Source organism: Macadamia integrifolia, chromosome 9 (genome assembly GCF_013358625.1).
Source record: "Macadamia integrifolia cultivar HAES 741 chromosome 9, SCU_Mint_v3, whole genome shotgun sequence".
Lineage (NCBI taxonomy): Eukaryota > Viridiplantae > Streptophyta > Magnoliopsida > Proteales > Proteaceae > Macadamia > Macadamia integrifolia.
In genome coordinates this window covers 23,984,414-24,005,988 of record NC_056565.1, presented here as the reverse complement: position 1 = coordinate 24,005,988, position 21,575 = coordinate 23,984,414, and the positions used below count along the sequence as shown (strand labels likewise).

At 36.9% G+C, this 21,575-nt stretch overlaps 1 protein-coding gene across 1 annotated transcript; it reads left to right on the top strand.

Moving 5' to 3' along the window:
• The first annotated feature begins 7,003 nt into the window (after positions 1 to 7,003).
• Positions 7,004 to 21,054, top strand: LOC122089289 (lecithin-cholesterol acyltransferase-like 4). Its single transcript, XM_042658890.1, has 11 exons — positions 7,004 to 7,531; positions 8,443 to 8,534; positions 8,817 to 8,935; positions 12,450 to 12,585; positions 12,740 to 12,791; positions 14,257 to 14,357; positions 16,827 to 17,009; positions 17,400 to 17,557; positions 18,135 to 18,189; positions 19,094 to 19,147; positions 20,301 to 21,054. The coding sequence occupies exons 1-11, from the start codon at positions 7,294 to 7,296 to the stop codon at positions 20,712 to 20,714; spliced, it is 1,602 nt and encodes a 533-aa protein (XP_042514824.1). The 5' UTR covers positions 7,004 to 7,293; the 3' UTR covers positions 20,715 to 21,054.
• Positions 21,055 to 21,575: the final 521 nt, after the last annotated feature.

Sequence of the window (21,575 nt, the reverse complement as noted above, 5' to 3'; positions counted from 1 at the left end):
TTTGAGCATAATTGTTACTATGCTAGGTGTATTTCTCTAATAATGGCATTCTCTATAGGGGGTGACATTGTAAATTACCTGAAAAAATAGATGTCAAACGACAAATGGGTTTTTCAGTTTACACTGATGATTGAACCGTTAAATTTTAATTAAATTTTTTGAACCATTAATTTTTAATTAAATAAGAAAGAATCCAATTGAAAACTAAGAATCAGATAGGTGAGACTTTAATTTGAGAACAAAGCTATGAGGACCACAGAGTAAGTTACCTAATCTTTCCTTGCGATTGGCCAACCTTCTTTTAATAAGTGAAAAAACAATAGAAAGATCAAATATAACAAATCAATTCACTGGTCAGCTACCAAAAGGAACCTCGAATTCTTTATCCTTTTATTTGGCTTTATTCCATGTCAGTCAAATCTGATTTTTAAACTATGGTCCAACCTTGACAAACCACACCAACCCATTTTTCTAAAGTACTTAGCAACCACAAGTGAGGTGTGGTTGGATTTTCAACCACTGACCTAAAGAACCATCCTTTTTTCTTTTTTTTTGGGTAAAAGACCTAAAGAATCATTCAAATCCATCATTTATGACAGTACATGAGGGCGTCAAATTTCAATCCAAATTGGTCAGACCGGCCATAATTACCAGTTCAACCCCAATCAAATCGAATGCTTTTCAATTCGATTCACTTTGGTCCTTTAAAAAGGAAGAAACCAAAACAAACCAAACTAATAGAAAAAAGAAAAAAAAAACAAATATTAAATTAATTTTCTAATATGTATATAAATCTAAATCATACCAAAACCAATATCAGACGAATATGAACATATTAAACACATTCAAACACATTCAATGAAAATCGAATTAAACCAAATTAGAACCAAGATTTACCTTATTGGTTTGGCTTGGCCTAGTTCAAGATAAATTCCGATACCAATATGGATTATCAAACTTTATTTTTTTTATATAAGAAGAAATAAAATATATAAATATTTATTGTCAAAATGTGTTTGAAATCTGAATCATGATTTGTGATCCACGATCAAAGTTTTCCTATTCATTGCCTTGGAGGCTATATTCTTGACTAAACTAACTAAATTGATGTTAGAATTTATACAAACTAGAGGTTTAAAAGAAAACTAAGCGGTTTCTTAAAATATAGGTATAATGATCCATGGCCATAAAGAAGCCTTATTGGTTGCCAAGTATCCGAGTTCTTCCATGTCGCTCCATATCTCGTGTACATCCCACCCTTCTATCTTAGCTTTCTTCATTCAACAGTGAAGGCCCTTGGTGTTGCTTCAATACCTTTTCCGATCATTAAATAGTTAGCATAGAGTAAGGCATAAAAATTGAAAACCTTTTTGCTTCTCAAAATACTTATGCCTTGGACCATTTAACCCTCTCTATACCAATACCACATTGGTTTCATTGATACTTTGAACCATGGGTTGAACCGATTAATTGACACCCCTATCAGTACACCTCCATAAAAGTTTCAATTAACCCAAATTGAAACAGACCGGATTAGTTGGACCGTAATTTCATCAGTGGCTACCGGGGCATAGACGGTGTGAGCGTGGTGGTGTTAATGTCTTGCCAGAGCACTTGTTACTAGAACCTTTTAGGTGTGGGATCCTATCGTAAAGGTGAGATGACTTTTCAAGGATGCATCAGTCTCAAACAAGAAGCAAGACCCCACAATAACCCAAAAAAAGTCCTAAACACCGTAATGTCCAAAAGTTTCTGCAATCAAAGCTTAGCCTTTTAACAGCCAAGTGTTCTCTTGAATGGGTCCCACCATTTGCCTTTTTTTGTCGCTGCATATTCCACCATTCACAAGTGGCCCCACATGCTCTACAAAGCTGGGATCACATATTGACATCTCCATCCAAAAATCCTAATCACAGCTGACGTGACAAGATCATATCCAAGCAAACCTTACAATTTAAGGGTGTAAATCGGTCTCAAACTAGGTAATCGGTCTGATTTTATTTTCGTTTCAAGGAGTTTAGTGTAATATTGAATCGGATTAAGTTATGTTTTGGTTTTGAAAATTAGTATTTTTATTGAACTTATTTGGTTCTGGTATGGTTTTGATTCTTATTCGGATTTTGTAATCAATTCTTATTTGGTTCTAATATCCAGCTTTAAATTTAATTTTACTATACAGAAAACAAAATACAAATGCTTATTCACTAGGTTATTCGTCTTTCCCTATAACTATAATTCTATAAGACAATTTAAGTGATTAATTATGTCATTTTTTTTTTCTTTTGTTAACCAAGGTGTCCCACAATTCTAGTGTTCGTATTAATTATGTCAAGTTTTTATTTAAGTTACATTAAGTGTTTAGTTTTTAAAAAAAATAAAAAATTATATCAAGTTATTCGGTTCGATTTCGGTTAGAATTGTCGATTCTCGACATAGATCTAGATTTGGACCGAACTAAATTATAAACACTCATTTTAGATCTAGGATGTAACCATATTGTATTCAGTTTGATTTGGTTTAGGGTATTCGGTCCGTAATTGGATTTGATTTTCAGTTTCAATTTCAATTTGACACCCTTATACAACTAATGATTTCAATTTTGGATTCTGAACTCGGATCACCCAAGTTCGACCCACTATGGCCCCGATCCTTATCGATATCAATGATATCAATGGTGACTGATACAACCACCATATCAATATCGATAACCTTGCATGATATCAGCTTTTGAAAAAATATATATATATATATATATATATATTAAATAAAAAGGAGAGTTTTTGACCAAGTGGCATATGAACTAAAAAGTGCATCAATAATGAATGATAAAACATTTTCATACAAAGTGAATCAAGACGTTATTTCATATGAAAAAGAAACTAATAGATATAGAAAGTGAAGCTACTATACCTCGACGGTCAACTCAGAAATATTTTTTTTCCAAAAAAGAAATAATCTATGTTTCATGTGGATTGATTGCATGAATGTGATGGATCCAAAGATTAGAGAAGAACAGACTAGAGAATTTATACGTGTTGGGCGAGTTAAGAGTTTTAATAGAAATTTAAACATGTTGAGCGTAGTACGGCTATTAGAAAATCGATTATGATCGGGTGATTGTTAGGCTAAACCCTTGCACCGATAACAAATGACTGCTATTTAGTCTAGGTTCAAAATTGATATATTTAATAAAGATGCCATACGATCTCACATTATTTCAATGTGGACGTGGAATTGACACCCCTAACTGTTATAATTTACCCTCCTTTTATTATATAGATAGATTTGTTTATGGAATTAAATTTTGCTGTTATGACATATCATGATGTTCTAGACAGATTCTCAAAGGGTTTAAAGGATGTTGCTAGATGATGGTGGCATAGCCCTGGTCTTCATTCACTACTTATTGGATATTTCAATACGGATCGAAATCCACCAAATGCTCTTTATTATACAGATTGAAATCCGCCCAATGCTCTTTATTTTTCAGTTTCTGGGAAATTACACCTTTTCAACATTAATTTTAGGATGATAGTTTTTATTTATTTGGTCAGGAGCATAGTTATCTATTCGGCCGAACCGAATTTTTCCGAATTTTATCAAAAATTCGGACCGAATCCGAATTAAAAATAAAATTCTTTAAAATTCGCGACTTTTTCCAAAATGAATATAAATCGGCAATAATTCGGACCGAATCCGAATTAAACCGAATTATTCGGTCCATTTAAACATTATTTAAAAAAAAAAACCAAAAAAAAAAAAACCCCAATAAGATTTTTTGACCGCTTTTTTGACCGAATCTTTAAATTAATCGTCCGAATTATTCTGAATAATTCTCCGTCCGAATAATTCTCGAATCCGAATTTGCTAACTATGGTCAGGAGTGTGAGAGCCCTTAATTTTTTATGGAAACATTTTTCACATTGAAAAGAGTGAACCATTATTTTTTCACAAGTGGGGAAGAAAAACATGAGGAACGTGTTTGTACAAGAACGACTTGACCGAACGATAAGGTTTAATATTCATAACCTCGAAGCACGGAATCTGAATACCTCTTGTGGACTCTATCTCTCATCAAGATATGAACGAGAGGCCATGAGAAGTTTGCACGAACTACTATGTATCTTGGATTCATATATCAAGACAAATCTAAAGTCCTGTGTGTCATAGTACTGTGCTATTTCTTATGAAAAATACGTGAGAAGCCGAGAGCAAGATCGGAGTTTCAGAGCCTCCACTTGCCATATCAGAGTGGCTCTGCCTCAAACTCCCTTCGCTTCCCTTTCCTTTCCTTTTTGTCTTGTGTGTCATAGATCGAATTCATGCCATATATAATTAAATTTAGATATTTTTTGATTGGATATAAATAATTTTAAATAAATATGAAATTAGATTTTCAATTATATGCTTATTTTTTGACTTGTGTGATTTTTCTCCCTCAAGGAATACAATTTACTCTTAACCTATCTTTTTAGGTTGTCTTCACTTTTTTCCTAGTTCATTCTCTAGAATCTGTCTAAACATCATGAACCCTCAAAATTATTTATTAATTATCTATTAAATCGAATAATTATTTTTCAGATGATTCGGAATTTTGGATTTGAATTTAGATATCCTTTGATTGGGTATAGATACCCCTAAAGGGATACATATGTAGATTCAAATTCAAGTTTCGACTATCCATTTACATTCCTAATTTTAAGTGGATATCTTAAAAATAGCTTTAATCTCATGTTTTCTGCTTCCACCTCTCATGGGAACTAAAGCACAGAAACCTTATTTGCTTTTATGCCTATAAAATCTAGGTGGTCTTGGGTTAAAAGTCACAAAATCCACATTTACAACAAAACCAAAATTTGAAATTCAACTGACCTTATCTTTTTATATAATCTGGTAGCTTTCCATCAAATTCTATCATTTATTTTGGATCACAAGCAATAGTTGTTATTAGTCACAGCTTCTTAATTAATCATCTACATGGGTGGAAATATTTGGGACAATAATTTTAAGTTGTGTTGAGAGAAACTAGAACACAAAAAACGGTTTCATCCAAAAGTAATCCAGAAATTAAATGGAAAAAGGACATCAACCCTAATATGATCTTAAAAAAATACCATCTGAACACGATATAATATATATTTTTTTGTGGGAACACGATATACAAATGACGATTAATAAATGAATTAATCGTGTTCAGATCAATATACAAGATGATGCAAAATGACATGAAATAACTTTAAAAATATTAATATAAGGAGAAAATTCATAAAAATATGTGCTGTTTTTTGAGTTTTTTGGATTGGTGGCTCTAATATGAAATTGATCTCTCTCTCTCTCTCTCTCTCTCTCTCTTCATTCTCGATCGATTTGTATCAATATCGGCAATAGTTGACACTAATCCAATATTGATTTTTATGATTTTTTTAATATTTTATTCTTTTTTATAGAATATTTTAATAGTTTATTACATGTCATTATTGTATTGATTGTACACCAATTCTGATCGACATCAACTAAGACCAATACTGATTACTAGATCCATGGATAATTTTCTACCTCAAGGATTGAAGGTACAGGGGTGTCAATTCGTGGCCCGATCAGACTAAATCGATCGGGACCGACCGTTTATAGACCGGATCGATCCGGACCGTTTATTAAATGTGTCGGGCTTGAACCCGGCTCGTTTATAAATGGTCGGTCTCGGTTTTGCTACTTGAACTGTTGGGCGCCCGATCGAAACCGATTGAATAACGCCCGACCAAGATCGGCCTGTTGTACACCGACTTGACCCGACCCTTTAATGATTGTAGAATACCTATTTTACCCCCCAAATTAAAGAATAAAAACTAAAAAGTAAAGACATGTTCGCATTTTAACTAATGGTTATATTTGGTATCATTTATTGATTTATTTTCATTTTTTTGGGCTTGCATGAATGGGCTAGAATATAAGTGCACATTTTAAAGAGGGCCCGTTTAAAAACTGGTTAAAACCCGTTTAACATTAAATATGTCTGTAGCCTGATTAAGGTCCGACTAAAGCCCAATTAAAGTAACCCGATTATAGCTCGAGGTCGACCGACCGAATATAAAGTGTACCATGCCCTCAATAACTAAGCCCGATTAGTTAAATGGGCGGACACGGTGTAGCTTTTGAAAGTCTTCAAGCCCGATTAAGCCTGATCGAAACCAGATCGGCCTGACCGGTTGACACCCCTACGAAGGTATAATCTTTAAAAGTCAAAGAGGGAGTTAACAAATTATAAAATTGTTGCTTGATTTTTCTTTCAATTTTATTTTTTAAAATTCACTTGTTTCTTTTGTAAAACTCATGTAAAGGCAAAATTATTAAGTAAAATTAAAGAAAAAATGTTTTCTATGGGAAAATGTGGGGATTGCGCATAAGGCCTGATGGGAGAAAAATGACCGCCTCGGCCCTACGAAAAGCAATAATATCTAGTACAACATTGCACTTGCACACACTCATAATGAGAGATGAATTGACATTATTGAATCAGGTTTTGTTTCACTTAATTAAATCAATGAAATTAAACCAAAATCAATCTAAACCAACCGATTGACAACCTTAACCGTAACAATGGAAGGAAGAGGTTGCTTGGCAGAATTCTTTCAAGTTGAAACCCATTTCAAGCTAGCAATTCTAAGTCCTAATGGGCGTGGGCGTGAAGAAGAGGCGATAAAACATAACAAAGCGCGTCATTATCTTCAGACTTCTGTCACCGACAGATCCCAATTTAATTGTTTTGAGGATCTGATGTAAATCTCCACAGAAAAAGGTTTTGATCCAATAAATCTAAGCTCTATGCCCCTGATTTGAACCACTTGTGAGAGCCATCAATATAAAATCATTTCAAAATACGAACAGGATCTACATTGTGTAAGTCAAAGATTCTAATCTGACGGTTATTCACACAGGTTTACCAGAATTCCATCATCCCCCAGTTGTCGATTTATTAGTCTTAATGTTAGTAGTCTTTTCCTTCTCAGTTTCTGTTGTCGCCATTACAATCTTCGTTCTTTCTTCTACTTCACGGTTTTTACTCCAAACCGCAAACCACAGATTTGAGCCCTAAATTTCCTCAAACTTCTCTTGTTCATATGCAACTTTTGATTCAATTACACCTTAAACTCTCCAAAATCTAGTAGAAATATTTTTTTTTTTTTTTTGTAGAAATTTATTTTGGGGGAATCGGAACCATAGTTTCAAGTTTCAGCAGCTGAAGAACCTATCGGTTTCGATTCACCCTGTCTTCTTGAGGAATTTAGGGTTGATATGTCTGTTCTATTGGAAGACATAATTCGGTCAGTGGAGATGTGGTTGAGGATAAAGAAGCAACCACAGCCTTACGTAAATCCTGATCTTGATCCTGTTTTGCTGGTACCTGGTATTGCTGGTTCGATTCTGAATGCCGTTGATGATAATGGGAAAGAAGAACGTGTCTGGGTTCGACTTCTTGGTGCTGATTACACGTTTCGGACGAAGTTATGGTCCCGTTTTAATCCTTCTACTGGTATGATTTTATTTCAGAGCATCGGAATTCGTTCAAATTTAAATGATGATATTATTCAATGACCATTGACAAATTTTTTCATTAAAAACGTCAATTTGTTTTGTTGCCTCTAAATTCTTACTCTGAACATATTTTACAATTTGTAATCATTACTCGCTATGATTGCTTAAATAATCAAATGAGAGCATACTCTTTCTGTCGTGGGAATTATTTGTTAGATTAGTTAACAATCCTTGGAGAAATGAGGACAAAGTTAGCAAAGGAACAAAGCTGACCGTTACCCACTAAAAGCAATTGAATCGAAGGATTGATCCTTAAAAATGTCAAAATATGGTCAATATGATTCATAGACAAACCCATCCTCTAAATAAAGGCCTGAAATAAAGTATCATGTTGAACATGGCATCGAGCAGTCCAAGGATTCAATGTCAAAACTAATTCATGACCTGATAAGCAACAAAATGGTACCGCTGAAATCCAGGGTCGACCCAATTGTGATCTGAAAATGGCATTATCATTCACAAACTAATTTAGGGCATCTCACATCCATGAAACCAGTACTTTTGGGAGAAGCATTGTTGGGCACCAACCCAGCAGAGAATTACCCGACATACATGTAGTATTCTGCTTTGGGCTCTCTCTTTTTCCTATTTCTAATGATGGAACTCCTGAACCTCGTAATTAACTTTTGGAAGAGACTGTGATATGTCTTCTTCTTTATGGATATCAAAAGATTGATTTGATCTTGAATATGGATGCCGATTCTTATTGAATTGTGTGATTTGGTTACTGGATTTTCCCTCTTTTACATGCCAAGAGTCCAGAAGAGCTTACCTTGTATTCTTTGTTGGCTTCTTCTTTGGGAATATTTATCTCATAGGCTAAAAGTACTTATTAATTCTATGGAACAGGTCAAACAGTGTCATTGGATCCAAAAACAAGAATTGTGGTGCCTGAAGGCAGATACGGATTGGATGCAATCGATGTCTTGGACCCTGACATGGTACATATGCGTTCTATGTGAATAACTTCACTGAAACTTCGTACAGAGAAGAAGAGATACTTCTATTTCTCTCATCTGATATTTGCACTTTTATTGAATTCCAGAAATTTTGTCATCAATATTATAGTATTTATCCTTTTTCAGTTCAAATCCTGAGCTCAGAGAGTGAAATAAGCATTTTCTGGGATTAAAATTATGTCTCCTACATTCTATCTAAGCATGAATTTTGTTGATAGATTATTTTTAAGGGGATGTTTTGAATAATATAAGTCCTTCCTGCAGGTCATTGGACGTGATTGTTTATGTTATTACCATGACATGATAGGAGAAATGATCAAGTGGGGTTTTCAGGAAGGAAAAACTCTTTTTGGGTTTGGTTATGATTTCCGCCAGAGCAATAGGTATGTACTCCTTCCTTCTTTTGGGTGAATAATAAATTCATTACCTATGTACTGCTTCTTTGGTGGTGTGGAATTATGTATAATTATTGATCACTTGCGAAAAGGAAGTTACTCCTCTGGTACTGTTAGGGTTTTGTCCAGATATTCGGGCTGCTGTACCCAGGTCTTTGTACTAGTCCGATAGTCAGTTTTCTCTCAAGGTAGCTGCCTCATCAAACTCTGGCATATTGCAGTCAAGTTGTTCAAACTGTCATGATTTCCACAACACCTACTTCCTGCTAATGAGGTGCTACCTCCGGAAATTATGGCTGATTAAGATTTGGGCTTTGCCCATCATTCCCTAATCAGATTTCTATCATCATATTTAATTTCCCAGCACATGCAGTATCTTTGATTTTGGCAATCCCTGTAATGCTAAACTGCCTGGTGGTGATGACACAACCCAGAAGCACAGGGTCACAATATCACGACAATAAAAAAAAAAAAACAGGGTCACGATATAACCCATTCCTGTTAATACCAAAGTTTTAGATGACAACAATATCATGTTCTGCTTCTTCACTTCCAGGTATTAGACCAAATTGAGATTCCTTGGGTCCCCAAATGCCTCTGTCAAAAATATTGGTTTTCTCCAGTAATTAAACAGAACATATTTTGAAAAGGGATTAAAAGTTCCGTTAGATAATTGAAAACCACAATAGCTTAATTGATTAAGGCTCTCTTTGGCATCATTTTTATTTTCTTATTTTTTTTTTCTGACAGAAAAAAAGCATTTTTGTGTGTGTTTGGTATCATTTATGGACCCTATTTCTATTTTTAAAAATAAGAAAAAATACAAAATCCATTATGAGGTCAAGACCTTTTTTTCTATCAAAGCCAAAAGCTGTTTTTCCTTCATTGTGCACTCAACTCTAATGGACATGTGTTCAACAACATCCAAAACCTTATCCCAACTTAATGGGGTCTGTTACATGGGGTTTCCAAGCAAGGACGAGTGCAAAGATCCACGCAAAGTTGACGGATAATGGCTAATTATAATAAGTGCCGGCTGTCAACTTGACCCACCACTACAAATCAACCACATGCTTATAACGACAGACTAATGGACATGTGTTCTAATATCTAAAATACAAGGGACAAAAGGTAAAAATACATTCGAACACATAAAACCCCACCTGCCCTTTTTCCTCTTCTTCCCGCTGCCCCACCCGTGGGCACAGAAGTCTGATCGTGCTGTCATAGACTGTCTTTTCACGGCTTCTTAAGCTTATTTACCGGCAGAGCTCTCTGCTTTTGTCTTCTTCCCATTCTCTCCATTCTGCAAAAATCGTGCTCAATCTCCTTCACGGAACCCCATAAGATACTTTCTAGCAATCGGAGATCTGAATTCATACATGGAGCCATGACTATGAGCAGCTGCTTACTGTCCACTTCTGGAATATTAACTTAAGCTTGGAGTCGTGTGGTTTCTGGATCGTTGTTGAATCATATTATGATACTTCTGTTGTGCAAAGAGACCAATATAAACGCAGTAATCTTTATTGCAGAAAGCGCCAAATAATCCCTTCCTACTTTTCAATCTTCCCCAACTACGATACCGATATTGCTACTTTGCAGTCTTGCACGGACTGAGAACTGGATAAAAGGTGAATTGTGCATGAAGTGTCAATGTGTTGGAGAGGAGAGACGTTGTGAGAGTGCAGAGAGGAGATGGTGATGACATTGTTTGATTTTTGCCAGAGCTGCAGAGTAGCAGAGCTGAGGAAAAGCTTTCCATTCTTCCTGCAGAGTAAATTGCTGGAATAAAGTATTTTCTCATTACTGGTTTTTGGATCCCACGTTATGGTCTGGATCAGCAATTCAGAATTATGACACTATTCCTCTCAACTCCCAAATGGATTGTTGAGCATGGATCTCTTGAGAATTCTTTGTTTCGTGAAGGGGTTTTTGAAGGAGGGTTGCAGGAGGGAGAGTTAGAGCAGGGAGCATGGGAGATGATGTCAGGGACTGTGCGGGGAAGAGGGGTAGCAAAGAGCGGGTGCTGGGTTAAGGTTTTGATTTTACGGAGGAGCAATTGGAAGAATTGGGAAGGAAGATGGGCGAAGGGGCCATCTCTTCACCCACCACTTAAACAATATATGGGCTTTGGGCCCAAATATATATATATATATATAAGAACTGCTAATTTTCCCTGGTTTGGGCCCATTTCATAATAAAATTTTGTAAAGATTATTTATACATAGGTAGTTACCAAATGGTTTCTCATTCCATACTCTATTATGTCTAATATTTACCAAACGGTTTTCATTTTTTGATTAAATGATTTTCATTAATGATTTTTATTTTCCAAATAGGTCATAAACAAAAATAAAAGTGATACCAAAGAGAGCCTTAGCGGCTTAGCCTTTAAGTCCATATTTGTCACGGCGCCTAGGTGATCCAAGGCATTAGAGAGGGTCCGAAAAACAAGGCGATGCCAACAAGTCGACCAAGGCACTTGGATGCCTAGTAGCCCAGATGACACCTTGACAACTATGTTTAGGTCAAAGAATTTAACCTGAGAATATTAAGTTATAATAAGAAAGTTATACCCTTTTGAGTACTAGTCATCATTCCAATTTTTCAAAGTGGTAATTCTCTCCCTTGGACATCAATAACTTCTGATAGGTTAGAAAATCAAGAGTGCGTTGCTGAGGCTAAACAATGGATTGGTGGAGTTTTTGAAGTCTTACCTATATCCTGTCGTCCATAAAGAGTAAAATGTATCAAGATTTATTTGTAAAGTCAAGCACAAAGTCCAATTACAGTAAAAAACAGCACCAAATCATCAACTGGGAGCAAGAGATAGCACCTTATCAGAATATTTGCGGAGGTGATCTGAAAGAGAGAAGGGTTTGAGATCACAAAACCCTATGTTGAATGAGAACTTATACTATTGAATTCAAAATAACAAGACGTCAACACGTAAACCTAATATCTGTACTACGTTAGGCTTGTTTGTATTGCCAGTTACGCACTCGGAATTCAAAACTGATGACTTCCATTGACCTCCTTAGCATTAATTGAAAAGCAAAAACTCACTTTCCAATTGTTCATTACACACCAAAAAAAAAAAAAAAAAAAAAAAAAAAAAATCCAATAACAGCCTGATTCAGATACTTGCTACACCCATTATGGTGTTTTTTTACTTTGTTTTATGGACCATTCTACCCAGATAAGTTGGCTAATACATCAATACTTAATGGAAAATTTCTTAGTTAAGTTTGTTCTTTTTTGATAAACGCCGGAGAGCTGTTTATAGGATGGAATGATTTCATCTATACTAAAATATAACATGATTATATAATGTTAATGCTTCTCATCTATCTGGGTTGGGCCTTATTTCATTAGCGTCTATCAGTTTGTCAATGTTTCTGTGTATGGTGCATGCATGTATGTGTGTGTTGACTTTCCCATCTCATATTTGGCATATACCACTTGATATTGTTGTTATTTACTCTTTATCTTCTTTCAGGTTTCAGGGAACCATGGAACGCTTTGCTGCTAAACTAGAGTCGGCGTACACCGCTTCGGGAGGGAAAAAACTTAACATTATAACTCATTCCATGGGGGGTTTATTAGTGAAATGTTTCATGTGCCTGCATGGTGATGTAAGTAGTTATTTTCTCTGGCATCTTACAAGTTGATCTGTTTCAATATTATTCTTGCTTTTTATTGTGGCATTTGTAATTTGTGATCTTTAGTCTTTTCGTTTATGCATTATATCCAAAAATTTTGATTCATTACTTTAAAAAAATTTCTCAGGCTTTTGAGAAGTATGTGAAGAATTGGATTGCGATTGCTGCACCATTCCAGGGTAAATAACCTTTGTAATTTGTTACATGATGCTGTTGATAGTATTGGATATCTGACATGCTATCTTCAAGTTATTGAAATGCTGATTGAACTGTTAGTTCACTGTAAAAGGTTTCCGTGCTGTTCAAGTCTTCAAGATACATTAGGGGCAACATCCATCCATGAAAAAGAAAAAGAAAATATACATTAGGGGCATAACTTGATATGGAACTTTGTTGTAGCTCTTTGATGTGTTTACTTTGCTGGTTTGTAATTTTGCATCATGATGTGGATTCTGCTGTTACAGGGGTTTCTGCCAAATGAACTTAACGTGGGTGATCTAGATAGTGCCCTGTCCATGCCATCCACATATTTCTATGTTTAGTGTGCATTTTTCCCCTTTGAATTGTGCTTGAATTTTTTCAGTGCAGGAGGCTCCTGCCACTACGGGGTTTGGGGAGGGTCATAAAGTATTCAGCCTTACCTTCGGTTTATAGAGAGGCTGTTTCCTGACTCGAGCCTGCAACCACTAGGTCACTTGATTTTTTCTTCATTTTTTTTTTTTAAATTTTATTTGTGAAATAGAAACGGGTGAAAATATGACTTATTTGCCATGTGGCAGAGGGTATGGGGCTGAACTTGCCATGTGGTCCATGTGGAAAGATAATAGCATAGAAAAACATGTGGCTGATCATCAACCATTTATAGGGATTCCTGCCAATTAAATGTCCCTCTAGATTGGCGTGCTTAAAGTATAGATCCCATTGTGTACTGAACTTTTCCCTTGTTATTGCCAGCAGTTGAGGTTTCAAAGTTTTAATAAAAGAAAACAAACTTTTTCCACTATGCACCTGTTGGGGACCTTATTCACCAAGCCCTGTAGTTTTCTGTATCTCGAAGTGATAATTTTGTTGACCATCGGATAGATGGGCTGCTCTCTGGATATGCCACTTATCTAATTTGGTTGCCAGTTTCAGCCTTATGGCCTACCATTTATGGGGTTTTCCTTGTTATTCTATAATTGCAGCTGTCCAAGCAGTCCAAAGCAGAATTGATTTTTTCAAACAATTTTGGAAGCATTATTGTAACATGGAGGGAAGTCAGATTAGTCTGAAAATTGGACACATCTAGATGACCATGTGGACGACGTGTCCATCAAAGTTGAGTCAAAGCCAAACTTTCATAAGACATTTATAAGGGGCATAATGAAAGGGGTTTCGGGTGATGAGGGCATGGTGGAACCCCATTCCCCAAGTCAAGAGAGATGCTAAGAAAAGATTTATGTAGTTCTAATAAGACAGTTATATAAAAATTTACTCTGACAGATATGATGCATCTCCACCTTTGTATTTCTTCAGATAGGAATATGGATTTTCATTTCCATGTCATGTTCTCAAATGTCTCTGCAGTCTTGACTCTTAATTTTAAGCAATCTGTATATTTTTGAAGCAAGAATTTTTTAGTCTAATATGATTGTTCATGAGCAGGTGCACCTGGTTATGTCACATCCACCCTCTTGAATGGGATGTCATTTGTTGAAGGGTGGGAAGAGAATTTTTTCATATCAAAATGGAGCATGCACCAGCTGGTATAACAGTCTTGCTAGCATTTTGAAAGATATCTTGTATTTGATTGGGCTGTCTTTGATTTTATTTTCCTTGGATATATAAATAGAAAAAAACTGCTGTTATTCATCTGCTGCGAGTTTCTTGTCTTATAGTTTTTAAATAAATGTATTTTATCTTGTTTTAAACTTTTTGAGTACATGCATGGATACATACATGTACATATTAATCGTTTATTGCACTTTGCTTTAGTCTCATATGTGATAAATAAAGTATCAATTCCAATTTGATTTCAAATATGATGTTGTATTCTTAATAAATTGAATATCAACGTGACTGTAATTTCCTTGTTGACAATAAACTGCATTGGTTGTTAGTTGTTTCAAGACAGTCTTTGGATTCAAAGTTGTGGACAAGTATGTTTCACTTTGATGGATTCAAACTGGCCCTTGGAATTCAAAGGATGTTTACAAAGTGAACTGTAGAACTGTAGAGTTCTCTCATGTAAGGTTTTAAGGATAAAGTGGTCTGTTCTATCATGAACATGGTCCCTGAAGACATGTAGATCTTCAAATCTAACTATAATTTTTTTGTTTGCCCATTTTTATAGTTCTGAAATTTATTCCAATCTGCATTGATGTGTCCAAGCAATGGTACTTTTGCAGTTTTTTTTTTTTTTTTGGGTGAAAAAAAAAAGAAAAAGAAAAAAAAAAAGACACTCAAAGTCTAGGGTTGAACACCAGTCCAGGTTGAGTTTAGCAGAGATAGGTACTAGGCCTTAGCCAGCCAAGCTGCTGGCTGCAAACATACCCCAGCTGAGAGAATCTTTGGTGGGGGCATGATCCCTGCTAGCGCAAAGTTGACCCCGAAGGCTGATCCATAGAGTTCAAAATGTGCCCTATGTAATCATTAAGGTTGACAAGGTGTTAAGATGCAGTTAATGCGTCTCTGAAGAGCCATGTGGACCTTGGAAACAATAGGATCTTAAAAATGTTCACATGATCCTGTGTTATGACAATTTTCATTTTTCCATATACTTAGTCTAATATGCATCAATTGATCTTGATACATCCACTTCTATTATAATAATTTATGTTGACAAGGTGTTAACGATACAATTAAGTGGTGTATGAAGAGGTACATGGACCTTGGGACATGAATATCTTTAAAAAAATTTGGGTGATCCTGTGTAGCCACAATTTCTGTTGTTCCAAACCCCCGTTAAACATCCATCAAATCCACTCTTGCAGATCTACTATTCTTGCGACACTATATAAATTTGGGGTCCGCCAACATTTCTTTCCAGACTTGCTAGTCATGGCAAATTTTATAGAAGCTAAAAGTGGCTGATAGAAGCACTGTGTTTGGTGCTATGGATCCCAAAATTCAGAAGATACCATAGTTCTTAGAAAATTATTTTGGAAAGGGTTGGGGAAAATGCTTCCTTGACAAGCTCTCAGAAATGTGTGGCAATATTTTCATGAATACCTTTAGGAGTTGGAACTTGGAAAAACAAGGATTGCTCTCTGTTTAAGTCGAGGGTGGCAATGGGCAGCCTAGCCTGTCCAGGCCCATGTTTAGGTGGGTGTGGGGCTGAGAAATTTAGTTTAGGACTAGCCGGGTCTGATCCCAAGCCTGGTGATGTTAGGGCCAGGCTTGGGCTACACATATGAAGTCAGGGCTCAGTCTGATATTTTGTATATTTGATGTAGAGGGGATGGGAGCCAGTTATGTGGATAACAGGAAAGATCCCAGCTTTCCAAAGCCCAGTGCGAGCATAATTGTCAAGGCAACCGAAGGAAGGGGGTGCCTTTCTGGCTCCTAAGAGTTTCAAGGAAGTAAAATACAGTGACTTGAAGCATATATTAGATGAACTTATAGACTGACGTGCTTTATTTTGAGTTTTGGTGATATCTCTGATATTGTACACCTTTGGAGTTCCTCAATACTATTAGAACGCACACGCATGCACGCACGGACAGTCTCAAATGGATGTACACATTCAAGACTGCTATTATCAGCAACGAAAAGAACTCTATAGTCCGAGATATTTATTTTGCAGTAATAACTTTCACTCAATGCTTGTTCAATCCTGACGCCACACTGATCTGGCTTCTGAACAAGCTCTGGTGCAGTTCTAACTTAAGCATTCCCTGAACAGCTTCTTGTTGGTTTATCCTCCACTGTTTTCTGTCTGCTTTTTCTTTCACATACCTTGCAGCTCTTCCCATATTTTTGGTTTGTTCTAATTTTCCCCTTTCAATTTGAGTTGTCCCCTGCGGAAGCATATTTGATATTTCAACATTATAGTGCTTTAACATGTTTAAATGGGCTGTGCTGATGCTATGCCCTGCACTTCATCCATTCATGCAGAAACTTTAGATTCTATTTCTAAGCTTAGCTACATTATTCATAGTTTGTTGTCTGTAGATCATGTTAATATTTTCCCAATAATGTCATGATTTCATCACAAACCATCTTTTCTTTTTCAGCTGATTGAATGTCCCTCAATGTATGAATTGATGGGTTGCCCAAATTTCAATTGGAAAAACGTTCCACTATTAGAAATAGTGAGAGAAAAGCATGATGAAGATGGAAAATCAACTATTATGCGTGAAACATCTGAACCTACAGAAGCTCTATCGATATTGAAGGAAGCTCTTTCAAGTAACACGGTATGCTATGGTCCCTTTTCATGTCTAAAACAACCTCACTTGAGGATCAGATGCTTTTCCCAAGCTACGGTGGTAGAGACATCCTGGTCTGGATAAGAACAATGACAATGAAGCTATGAAGACCATGCACCCCCTTGGACTGGACAGTACCAGTCTGCATTTGTAATGAGGACTGTACTAGGAATTTTCTAGGATGCTCATGATTTTGAGTGGAGGATGATACTGCCTGAAATCTACGCAATGGTGGTCCCCATGTTATTATTGTGGATGACACCAGTGAACATTTTTTCGTGTCCAACATTGGGGTTGGACAAACAATATCTAGCTGATATATATATATCTGTAGCTTTTTTATATTAGTAATCTAAACTGCTGCTTCTATATGTCCAGGTTCATTATGATGGAGTGGATATTCCTCTGCCATTCAACGTCGAGATCTTGAAATGGGCTAATGAGACTCTAAATATGCTCTCATGTGCCAAGGTTCCCCAAGGAATTAAGTTCTACAATATATATGGTACTGGTTATGATACACCTCACAGTGTTAGGTAATGCTGCCTCTGCTTTCTTCTGTGATGTGGATACCTGTCATATTTTTGCTTAGTGTTTAAGAGAGTTACATATGTGGTTATGCTTGTGAAGGGAAGTTTCATGACAGAGAAAAGAATTGAACTAATGTATAGACTTGAAATCTAGGTCTGAAACTCAGGTCAAACTCAGGTCAGGCTTATATCCAGATTAAATACTATTGCTCACTGCTGTGCCTTAGCCCAAGGAACTGGCGCAAGCCAAACTAATTTAAGGATCTTTTGGCTTGGCCCCGGTCCGGGCTGGCTCAAAGTTAACAGGGTAATTCCTTGGCTTTGAAGCTCAAATTTTGACAGCGGCTCAACTTCAATATTCCTATGCTTTAAGTTTAACCATTGTAACTCTATTTAATAAACTGTGAGTCTGGGTCTGATCTGAGCCTGATGCAGAGTAGTCCAGGAAGATACTTTGTCCTGTGATCTGCGCTGACAGGACATAACATGCCACCATGGAACATGATTTTCACACTTTCAATTGAAATTCTCTTAGCTGGTAGGTTAGAAGCTGTCATGACTAACTGATGTTTCTGCACTGAAGCTACGGGAGTGAGGAAAAACCTGTTAGGGACCTTCAACAACTACCATTTTTCAAGGTAATGACAAGCACCTTCTGATTTCAATGTGCTCTCAATTAATAATCTGTGCAACTAATATACGTTGGCAGTAACAATAAAAGGAAACTTTCACAAACAACTATTTCTTATGGATATTCCTGGTTTATTGTTTGTTATTCTCTCACTTTTGTGCAGAACTGAATGGCACTTTTTAAATCAGCTTATCACGAGTGCAAAAAATTTGTAACCCCAAGGATGTTGTGTTTTATCACAATGCAGCAGACTTGGATGGGTTAGGGTGGGTCAGTGTTACGGTGGACCCCACGCTCATTTCTTAGTGATCAAATTTCAGCCTGAAACAAGCATGCAAAGTGGAAATTAAAAAGGAGTTTAAAGTTTTGATGTATTAAAATGCCATACACTGTTAAGGAATCTAGCATAGTTGTCGAGGCGTCACCTAGGCGTCCAAGCGCCCTTTTTTGGAAGGGCAACTTGGTCGCATATTGATGCCTTGGCCTTTTCCCCCCTCCAATGCCTAGGTTGGCCTAGATGCCATGACAATTATGGAATCCTGTGGCATTGCTGTAACTTTTTCATCACTTTGAACTCACTTTTAGGATACCTTCCACTTGTTTGGGCTGAAACTTGATCATTAAGACAGGTGTGGGGTCCTCTACAACATGGACCACAGTTGATTGCTGATGTTGAAGTCATGATGGATAACACAAACATCATGGGGAGTCATTGCCCATTTATAGACCCTTTCAAATGTTTGATTTTTGTGTCTCCAGCTTGTGCACATGCTCTCACAGCAAGGATCCGTTTTGGATAAATTGCTTGCTTCAAAAATTATTTAATGCTATTAGCAAGAAGCAACACATCTAATATTTTTCATGGTGGGATTGTTTTGGTGATGTGGTTTGTGTATTTGTGTGTTTTTCAGGCTAAATACGTATGTGTTGATGGTGATGGAACAGTTCCTGTGGAGTCTTCTAAGGTGTGTTATTTGCCCTCTTGTTGATTCTGTTTGGTTTAATGACTTCGTGACTTGTCGTGTCAGGTGATTAAGAGCAATGTCTGAGATGGAAAGTTAAATAATTGTGTTTTGATTAATTTTCTGGAACAGCCAAGGATAATTTATCCTCCTCCCCCCCCCCCCCCCTCTTCTTTTTTGTGGCTGATAAGACTGCTCATCCATTGGTTTGCATGGACCATAGACTTATACTGTTCTTTAATGGCTAAGTCCTTATTTTTGTCTGTATGATCTTGGAGAAGGGAGCTGCATATCGTCTGTGCTCCACAATTTTATTTTTTTCCTAGGAACAGTTGAATCACCTAAATGTCTGTGAATCAGCCTCTTTTAAGTAGTTATAACCTTTATCACTACTTGTATAACAGCATTAACAGGGTTGGTGATTATGATGATGATAGAAACTTCGACCGTTGTCTCTTCCTCCTCCCTATTGCAAATCTACCTTTTTCTATGATAGAATATTGGGACTAATCAAGTGAACAAGTGTAACAATATCCAGCTTTTATTCTTGACCACCTAATGTGTGGCTGTCCTCCATATTCTCCATCAGCTTTGTTCCCTTTTTTTGTTCCCGTTTTTATTTTTTTTTGGGGGGGGGGGGGTGGTGTGGAGGGGGTTGTGTGGTTAGTTTTTCTAGTCTGGCAGGTCTAGAGACATTCTCTAGACTGGCGAAAGTATCTGCTACATGGAAAATTAGATAGAGCTAAAATTATATGGACAAGTAGATGCCAAGGTCTTCTGGTCACGTGTCAAGTTTCGTCAAAACAGAGTTGGCCAAGTGGCAAATAAAGCTTTGAAAATCGAGTAAAAAAAAAATGAAACTTTTCTAGAAAGAAATGGTTGGCTAAAGATACAAGAGAGTTCGGCAATACATATGACGGTTTAAGGATGAATCCGAGTCTGGGATTTGACATGTGGTCAACTAGGTCATTTTCTAGATATCGACATGGTCAAAATTTCTCATCATCCTATCATGTGGCAAAACTTGATGCTGGATCAGAGATACCCTCTAGTCTTTCTAGACTAAGAACTATTGCCCTAACGAAACCAAAATTGGTCTTCATAACTATATGGTTCCAATTTCTAATGTGACATCATCTTTTGTTCCTATTTTCAGGCAGATGGACTTGATGCAGAGGCAAGGGTTGGAGTCCCTGGTGATCACCGGGGGATAGTCTATGATCGCCATGTCTTTCGGATACTTAAGCATTGGCTAAAGGCAGGTGAACCAGACCCATTCTACAACCCAATAAACGACTATGTGATCTTACCGACAGCCTTCGAAATGGAAGAGCACAGAGAGGAAGGCTTGCAGCTAGCTTCAGTCAGAGAAGAGTGGGACATCATTTCAGAAGACCAGGTTGTCCAAGGGGATTCGGTCAATAAGAAGCCTATGGTGGGCTCAATATCTGTTTCTCAGGTGGGAAAGGATCAATCTTCACGTGCGGAGGCCCAAGTTACCGTTCACCCACAAAGCGAGGGAAAACGGCATGTTGAACTTAGAGCCGTAAGTGTGTCTGTGGGTAGCTAAGATTACGCCGATGGGAATATGGCAGCAAACCCTGGAAACGGGAACTCTGCTTCTACAAGATTATCTAAAAGTTGGGTGTACAGATGGAAGTAGTTTCTCGTGTATTGTATCTCTCGTGTCATCAGGAGCGATGTTCAAATTGTGTGTTAAACTGCTACTCATTCCCTAAAGGCAATGCTTCATATTCATTACCTGTTGGAGTGTTGCATGTAGTTGTACAGAAGACTTATATCAGGTATATATTGTAGGATCATTGACGACCAATAAGTTTAAACTGGTGTGTTTTAATGTGTAGAATATTGTGGTGTTCTGTCCTTCAAATACAAGACTGCATTAACCATGACTCATTCACACACCTTGAACTTGTTTGGCCACTTTGGTGACTGGAAGAGACAAACTCCGTAATTTAGATGCCAACAACTGTGAACATTGAACACTGCCTACTTGCATCTCCAGCAAGATGGCATACATACAATACTGCTCGCCTCCATGCAGGAAATACGCCCAGAATCAGGTCCATGCATGGGTTAAATAGTGAAATACAGTATGACTGGTCAGAATGAAGATTGGTCTTCAGTCGATTTTGATTCAAATAAGGGTTCGACTGGTTTGATTCCGATTCCTCAAACACTGGCATGGGCTTTTGATGCTCAAAGCTAAGCTCCTGCAGTGATAATAGAGTTAGTTTTCCGATTCAGATTGTAATTGTGGGACATGGATCCTGCTTCTTGACGATTTGATACGGCTGATTCCTGAAAAGAAACACAGGAATCATTGAAATGTTCCTGAGATTGGCCAATTCTAGAGTTTTTTCAGACCAATTCAGGCTGAATCAGCACTGACGGATTCCATCCCCGACTC